Raw genomic sequence first — 9,050 nt, forward strand, 5'->3', positions numbered from 1 at the left:
TATCTGGACTGTGGCATGAAGGACAGGGGAAATAAGTCTTTCCCCCAGTATAATTCTCGTAACTAAAATTGCCTCCCAGACCTTCTATTTGCCCTGGAAGGAAAGCAACTATCAGTGCAAATAGCATCTTCCCACGAAGGGCAAATAGCAGCTTGTATACATGTGTGGTTTTTGTTAGGAAAACAGGGGAGGGGGGAATTTTGTTTTGTTTTTTAAGCACACACACATTTCCTCCATGCTATGGTCATAATTCAGATCAGGCCTTTGCAACAGCTTCTGTTTTACAACATGTGAAGCAGATACACAATTGTGATCATACACTGAATATTGTATTGTCTAGTTTGGCCCCTGGGCATGGCTTGTACCAGGGACGTTTGAAGGCCTTTCACGGAATGTCCAGCAGGTGTCACTGCATGCATAAAAACACCAAGGGGGGGGAGTAATCGCACCTTGGGTCCGGGACAGCAGGGGCAAATGCCAGGGGACAAACGTATTAAGCTTTGGCACTTGGGCCAGTTCAGTGTTGTACTAGTTGCATGTCACTCTCCCTTGCGCTTTTCCTTCTGTCTTTTCAATGCAAAGCAGCCACAGTAAATCCCTAATCTGAGCAAAGAACGGAGGAAGAGCTGCTGGACTCTTTCCTATCTGACCGTTTCCCCACTGCAAATGACGCTCGTGCTGCTTTTCAAACTACATGGAGGTAGTCACAGGTCACCTCCCCCTCTGGGTGGAAAACAGAGGGGGGAAGCTTTGAACAGAATGATGGTTGTAGCGGGAAGGGTCAAGCAGCCCCTTCCCCAAGCCCCTTCCTCCACTCAGATCTGTTGCTTGCTGAGGCTGCTTTGGATTTATCCAACAGACCATCTGGACAGGAGCAGGGGAATTCATGGAGCTAGGAACAGCATTTTCCTATTGTCCTTTTGGATACTTTATACAATTATTAGCAATTTCATTCAGTATCTCCTTCCTTAGAGGGTTTTAAGCAGAGATTGGATGACCATCTTTCATGGATGCTTTAAGTGAGATTCCTGTACTTGGGTTCCTTTACAATTCTATGAGTCTATGATCATAGAAAAAAAAATGTATGCCCCATTGCCAGTACAGTGGAACCTCGGGTTGTGAACGTGATCCGTGCAGGAGGCATGTTCACAACCCGCAGCATTTGCAACCCGCAACGTTGCATCTACGCATGCGCGATTGCAATTTGGCGCTTCTGCTCATGCGCAAAGAGCAATTTAGCACTTCTGCGCATGCATGAGCACCGAAACTCGGAAGTAACCCATTCTGGTATTTCCGGGGTCAGCGCAGTGCACAACCCGAAAATACAGAACCTGAAGCATCTGTAACCTGAGGTAGCACTGCATCACTGTTATCTATCTAGTCTATGCTTAATCAAAGAAGGTCCATCTTGCTGGCAACCCACTCTGGCTAAAACCTATGTGTTGGGGACGGGAGTTTCCTATGCTGCACTATATTATCAGACCCAACTAGTACAGTACCATTTGTCTACCCAAACTCACACAGAAGCAGAGAGGACACACACAGACACAAACTTACCTCTAGCTCTGTTAATCTCATGCAAAGCTCAGTCTGCTACACAAGATGGGTCAACCAGCAATATTTTAATTCGCTCACAATCAGGGAAGAAGGCTAGACCATTCCTCTCCTTATATGTAATAACTAAGCTGCCTTCTATTACTGAGTCAGACCATTGGTCCATGGAGTTCAGCAGGGTCAACACATCAACGACAGAGCATCTGCTCTGCATGCAGAAAGGCCCCGGGTTTAATTCCCATCATCTCCAGGGGGAAAGTCCTGATTTGCCACCCTAAAGAGCCACTGCCAAACAGTGTGGACAAAGCTAAGCTACATGGACCAATAGTCTGACTCAGTAGAAGGCAGTTTCTCTTTGTTCCAGGGTTTCAGACAAGAGTCTTTCCCAGCCATGAGTGGAGACATGAAAGATTAGACCTGGGACCTTTTGCAATCAAAGGATGTGCTCTGCCACTGAGCTACAGCCCTCCCTGAAATAAGTAGCCACATGTTACTCCCTGCAGGAAGCAGGAGGCAATTTTCCTGTAGATAGGAGTGTTCTCATAACCACCCTACCTTGTGAACCTTAGTTTGGTTCCCTCCTCTATAGCCTCTACGGGACAACTAAGTGATGAAACCCACACACTCGAGTACTGTTTATGCTCATGTGTTTTTCCCTGGCACCTGAAGAAAGGGAGACCTCTTTGAACAAGAGGAATCATTCACAGGGAGTTAAATGGTGGTTTCTGCAAACCACTGCAGAATGAACCCTTTACCTTTCTGCTGTAGGAGACTTCATGCCCAGGTGGAACCAAAGGAACACTGAACTCATCCTCACCTTGTGTAAAATGGTGATGGGCCACCAGGATCCAAAGCAAGGACATGAGCTGAAGACAGAAGCTCCTGAGCATGGTCAGCGTGGCCCCACCGAGATAGTCACCTACAAGGGGATGAAGGCAAAGTCAGACCAGGATGTTGGCACCTCCGCAGTGCTATCATTCAGCTCCAAAACACTATTATTGCTTATTCCAAACACAATTATTTCTTTAAAACAAATGCCAGCTGTGTCAATGGTTCCCTTGGCTTGGAGGCTGAAAGCACAAGAGCAGTGGACTTTCTGAGTCTGCCCCCATGCAGTGAAAAAACAAAACACCTGTGTTTGTAGGACCCCCCTTTTTTTACCTTCACACTCCTATCACCTCCCCCACAAAAAGAGAGAACACCCCTGAACCCGTACAACGTTGAGATCTCCCATCAAAGCATCCCAAGGATATTCCAAAGCACAGGCTATAATTTTGGAACGACATCGGCGTTGCGTTTCTTCTCAATGCAAACCTCTAGCTGTGCTGAGTTGTGCACTGATAACATGACATATGCTAATAGGATGAAAATTGCTGAACAAAAATAAAACAAAATTGCATGTCAGCCCAGAAGTAAGTCCCATTGAATTCAATGGGACCTGCTTCCAAGCGAAAAGAAAATAGGATTACAGCCTAAGTAATGATGCTCCTTCTTATTCTGTTAAGAATCAGGGGGAAAGGGATAAAAGATAATTAACTTCTCTGTCTTCGGCAGGTGGTTAATACAATCGGGAGTACTTTTGTGTGGGTTGAGGTCTAGAGGTGAGGATCGGAAGCTCACCAATCTGATGTTTAAAACACTGCTAAAAATTGATTTTTAGTTACAGCTCTTCCCATGTCCCTCTAGAACAACTCTTGGATGTTTCCATCTGTTATCAATCTCTCTGAAGCAGTATTGCTGCCATTTCTTAAGATGATAAGGTTTATGTACTGGATTATCACATTTGCATCCAACCCTATGAACATTTGGAGCTGCATTATGCTGTGTAAGATTATTGGTCTATATAACTATATAACTCAGCATTTATTTGGACTGATAGGGTATTTTTCATCATCTGCTACCCATCCTGGGACTTGCTGGTGAAGATAAATATGCAATCCTTTTAACTGGAGATGTCAGGGATTGAACTTTGGACCTTAATTTTTCCTGCATGCAAGGCATTTGCTGTATCACTTAGCTTTGGCTCCCACCTTCCACCAAAGAACTCCAAGCAGCATACAGGGGCAATTCTACTGTACCCTCACAGTAATCCTGGGAGGTGGATTTTGCTGAGAGAAAGCTACTGCCCAGTCCCACCCTCTTGAAGGTATTGCTGCACTCAGGAGAACTGTTATAGACAGGCACCATTTGGCCAGCATGTGTGAATCTTATGCTTTGCATTTTAAATAAAAGCTCTGCCGTCTGTTAATGGATGAATATCAAACTTACTATTGTGTAAAAGCTTGTGGCCATTACAATATTGAAGGAAGTGTGAACAACTGACTGAGGCATATGCTAGAAGTCAGTTAGTAATCAGGAGGCCAGAGCAAACAGATTCTTAACAGGATCGTTTCATGCCTATCTACCTTATGGGCATAGAATTTGTTCACAATGTTCAGATATATGTGGCTAGCGGTACATTTGAGGCTATAAATCCAACCAAAAGAAATGTAGAAATGATCTGGTAAGAAATACAGCACAGCCAGGCACAAAAGGGAGAAACAGAAAAGCCCTTCCTACTTCAAAGAGAGACCTCAATGAAATACAACATATTTGAAACACAGTAGTAAATGAATGAGGTCCTTGGGATAGAAGACAAAGTCTATCCAGCTGTCACATATTTACTCTTCTTCAAATGCCAGGACACACCCACTGAGGGTTTATCTCCAGCATATGCTTATCTACACTAGATAAATTTTGGTTTATCAGTTATCACCTCTCCTTTGAGCACCCTGAGGCCGGCTGTTTTGAGAGTAAATGGCCAGGAGTCTCCAACAGAATATGCACTACTCTCATTAAGCTACAATTCCTAAGATTTCTTGGGACAACCTGAGCTTGTCAAACTGGCATAAAACTGATGTAAGATTGTAGCGTAGATCTTATACCCTGAGGTGACACCTAATAGCTCTATTGTGGGAGAATGACATCTGCGCCACATCTGCCAATGACACAGAATATGTTAGAAGGATATTTCGGGTGAGCTTTCAGATAAAGATTCTAGTCATGTTTGATTATTAAAAGCCTGTGTTATTTTTATTAGCCTGTATAGAATTCTGGTCATATTCTGCTTTGGGTAACTGTACTCTACTACTTCCCCCATATGCCAATTGTTGTTACAATTGGCCAGAAGATTCTCTTTCATTTCCTACCCTGAAGTATTGTGTTATGGGGTGGTACTTTGTGCTGCCGAACAGCTGCTGCATATCAGAGGAGGGCAAAGTGATTCCTGTGAATCTTATAAAATAATTTATGGATTAAGGATGAACAGTTGGCAGCCAATTCCTCCTGAGCTGTTAGGACCCCAGCTGAATACCGCATGTCATTGAAAAGGTCATTTCTCTTTTCCATTCCCAATAAAATCTCCAAAGCAGAGATATGACCTCCTGGAGTTCAAGGCTACCCTAAAGCATTTTTTTTCCTAATTGCCCCCCCCCCCCAGATTTGTGTATTTACTCCTCAAGCAACAATTTCAATACCTTGAAGCATGCTGAAGTATCCTTCACAAAATGACTGGTGTTGCATAAGCAACTGCCATGGATTCTCAACATTACAAATTGATTCACTCCCTCTCTCTCAAGTAGTGGACGGCTATTTGATCATAGCAGGGAGCAATGAGTTAACCATTCCGGGGACAACAAATGGGATTCAGAATTTCTATATCGGTTTGCAAGTGGATGAGGCTTCCTTGGGTTAACTGGAATGGAGGTCGCCAGATGGGTCTATAAGGTTTAGGGAAGATGACATCCTAGACTATGTAACTGCATGGAAGTCATAGGAAGGGGATAATCAGTTGACTGAGTAACAGAGTTACTAAATCAAGAGTTCACAGACAGAATCTTCCGATTACTGGTCTTCAGGTCAATAGGCAGGCAAACTGTGCTGCAAGGTCAAAAGGGTCTGTGGATTTTATCGGATTGGGCATATTTGGAGATAGGATGTTTGCTGTTCTGCTTTAGGCAGCCAACAGAAAATGCTGAAGAACTGCTACAGTAACAACCAACAGAGGCTCGTCAAATGGATTATTGGAGGCAATGTACTGGGGAGGAAGCTATAAATTATCCCCAAATGTAGATGTTGCCTCCCTCCTCCAGAGCTTCCCACTGTTAGCCCCCAAACCTGTACCCCTAATTTCACGTGGGGCCAGCCATCTCTCCCTTAACAAGAAAAGGGGGAAATGCATTGCTCAACTGCAGACGGAAAATCTTTGTCAAGCAGCAAAGCTGTGAGGGGCTCATAGAGCATCCCGAGTACCATACGATGTATTTTTAGGTGCACATCTAAGAGTACACCTTAGATGTTTTAAAAACACACCTAAGAAGGTTAACAGGTGAACCTCTCTGTCAAAAACGGCAGTTGTGCTAAGCAGCCATGACTGCCTCCAGCTTCTTGTGGCTTGTGCATCTGATGGCAAAGCCCAGGTTTTGCCCTGTCTCTGTGTAACCTGTGAAATGGCTCTCAATGAATCAGGGACTGAAGAATGCTAGGGAGCAGTAGTGGCTGGCGCCCACTGAGATCAACAGAGCCAATGGCAACAGAGAGAGCCAATGACAGGCAAAGAGAGACAACTCACTCATTCTAGTTTTGTCCCGATCCCCCTCCCCCTCCTCCCATCTGTGTCCTACAATGGCAGCACTAAAATTAAGGCGGAGGAAGCTGACAGCCAGGGCCAGCCCTCGGAATGAATGAATTTAAGTGAGAAGGCAGGCAGGTGAGAGCAGCGCCCCGCTCACCTTGATGGACCAGCGTCCACTGGCTCACAATCATCACTATAGAGATGTTGCTGCTTTCTAGAACGTGTGGATACTTCGAGGGGCGACTGCAAAAATATGATTTTTAAAAAATTTATTTTCATCAGCCACTTGGGGCTGCGGCGGGATAAGAACCTCGCTTGTGGGGGTGTCTCCAAAAAGGCCTCCCGCCCCACGTGCTGGCTTGATGTCCCGAGTGCTGTGCATTTTGGCCCCTGCTGGCGGACAGGGCAGGTTGGGATCCCTACCATGTCGCTGCCCTACCATGGATTCCTAGCCCGGATTGGGGTCGCCTCCCCGCCTCGGAGAGGTGAACGAACCACTCCCGATCACTCCTTCCCGCAGCCCCCCCCCCCCGCAGCCCCACGTGCTCCCGCCGCAGCTGCTACCACAACCACCGCCAGGCAGGAAGGCAGGCAGGCAGACATCCCTCCTGGCATCCTCTCGGCGAGGGCGCCCCCACCCCGAGGTAGGGCAAACCCTCCCTGCGCCCACATGGATCGCTGCCCCTTCCCAGCGCGGAGAGGCTTTTCCTCCCAGCCCAGCCCGCAGCGGCGCACATGCGGAGGGAGGATCCCGAAGCAGCCTCCATCCGATCACAGCCGCGGGAGCAAAAAAGAAAAGAGAAGAAAAAGAAAGAAGGGGGAATCTGGGTACCGAGGAAGGGGGCAGCACCAGGGAGACATTCCCATCTGCCATCTCTTCCATTTTCTCCTCTCCACCTCCCACCCACACCCGTCGGGCCGCTGTTACAGGCGCTCTCCTCGCCCGCGTGCTGTCGGATCCTCCCTCCCAAATCCAGCTTCCCTGCCATTTCGGCAAAAAAACACACTCACAACCAAACACCCCCAACCCTCTGCAGCTCCCCCCCCCCATCCCTTGGGATCCCCTCCCCTCCTCATTCCTCTAGCTTTCCCCCAGCACACATCGCTCCCATTTTGGGCGCCGCCACCCCACTCCAAACACACACACACACACACACACACACACACACACACACACACACGTATCATACATCTATCCACACGCGCGCAACTTCCCCTCGTCCTCACCTCGGCGCTCGCGTCGGCGGCTCTTTCCTTTCTCCCCTTAGGGGCGTGCCTGCCTGCCTGCCCCCCGCCCGCAGACTAGCGTGGGGATCGGCCAAGCGGGTCTGCCATGCCCTACGCTGCCCGGGCACCGGGGGTTCGGGAGGCGCGGCGGCCAAGCTGCCTGCTGGCCTCCCCGCTCCTCCTGCTGGCGCTGCAAGCGCTGCTGCTGCTGCTCCGCCTGCTGCAGCCGCCGCCGCCGCCGCCGCCGCTACTGCTGCCGCCGCCGTGCACGCTCAGGCCGGCTGCCAGGGGCTGCGTGTGGCTACACATCCCTGCTCCCTCCCTGGGACATTCCGCCTCCCGCAGCCCGACTGCCGCGAAAGGAGCGAGGATCCAGGAAGCCCAGGGCCCCCCGAACCGCAGGCGGACGCCCAGCCCCGCCGCCTGCCCAGCCCCGCTCACCTCTCACCTGCGACTCCTTCAGCCCAGACTCGGGGGAGGGAGCGGGGGGGGAGAGGTGGAGAGACGCCTCTCCATGAACTACGAGCGGGATTGGCGCCTCCCCCCCACCCGGGCCAGGAGCTCCTTTCCCTCTTTCTCATCTCAGCGTCAATTGGCCGCGGGCTTGGGCCTAGGTGGCCCGACGGTAGGCCGCCCCACCACCTCCAATGACTGCTTTGGCTGGGTCGGTGCCTTGCGTGGCTGGGAGGGGTGGGAGATCCTGGGGGGCAGCCTAGGTGCCATCAGAGGCAGCAGCCCAGGAACCCTGCAGAATGAGCAAGAGGGTATCCCTCTTCCTCCCCCTCCCCCCCAAAATGGCAGGATCTAGGTTTCAGAGTAAATGCCATTGGGAAGTTGTGTTGCAATATGACAGTTCAGAATCACTGCTCAGACCTGAAGCTCACTGGGGGCCTTGGGCCAGGCACTGCCTCTAAGTCTAACCTACCTTACTGGGTTGTTGTGAGGAGGGGAGAACTTTGTAAGCTACTTTTGAGCACCTTGAAGGAAAAGGTAGTGTATAAATGTTATAAATAAATACACATGTACGTACATGTTGTCATGCATAATGCTATTAAATCTGCAGTTTAAAGTTGCCTAGCTTCACAACAGGGTAGCATGGAGAGAGCCAAACCGTTTTTTCTCCTTTATAAACAAATCTATTTTTTGTTGTTGTTGAAACTGACAGGCATTTGTTTGGTGGCAAATAAAAGGGAACACAAGTCCACCCATAATCAGCTTGAAGAATTCATTGCCGTAGGATGTTTGCGATGCCAACTAGCATATATGGCTTTTAGACAAGGATTAGAGGAAGGATAGGAGGACAGATCCGTTGGTCATGAGTAGCACAGACAGCCAAAAGTGCAGCTGGCGTTTAGTAGTAGATGGTGGATGTCAGCATCTACTTGTAAACCGCACTGAGGTGTCTGCCTGCCAGCCACTGTTAGTAGATCTTTGCTTCTTCCAGTACACTGGCATTAGTTTGCCTGTCTTCTCAAGTGATGTGTAAAATTTTTCGGAACACTGGAGGAAGGCACGCTTGGCAGATCCACACCGTGATCAACTCCCACCCAGAAGGACATTGTGGAAGTACATGTGGATCCAGAATTGGCCTTCACAGTCACTTACGGACCATGTTTATGGAAGACAATCTTACTCGGCTACGAGTGATCCGCCAAAG

The 9,050-nt window shown here is 48.8% G+C and overlaps 1 protein-coding gene across 3 annotated transcripts in view; it reads right to left on the minus strand.

The window, feature by feature from the left end:
- The window catches only part of DLK2 (delta like non-canonical Notch ligand 2), a 30,379-nt gene extending 21,979 nt beyond the window's left edge, over positions 1 to 8,400 (minus strand). The window contains exons 1-2 of one of the 3 annotated variants that reach the window (XM_081856081.1): positions 7,842 to 8,400; positions 2,372 to 2,473 (exon numbers count right to left, since the gene is read on the minus strand). In XM_081856081.1, coding sequence (XP_081712207.1) covers positions 2,372 to 2,473; positions 7,842 to 7,974 — 235 coding nt within the window. In that variant the 5' untranslated portion in view covers positions 7,975 to 8,400. Of the gene's footprint in view, positions 1 to 2,371; positions 2,474 to 7,393; positions 7,610 to 7,834 lie in introns of those variants that run through there. The other 2 variants (XM_081856083.1, XM_081856082.1) reach the window with 2 other exon arrangements.
- Positions 8,401 to 9,050: the final 650 nt, after the last annotated feature.

Source organism: Podarcis erhardii (assembly GCF_964252035.2).
Source record: "Podarcis erhardii genome assembly, chromosome: 3".
NCBI classification, from domain to species: domain Eukaryota; kingdom Metazoa; phylum Chordata; class Lepidosauria; order Squamata; family Lacertidae; genus Podarcis; species Podarcis erhardii.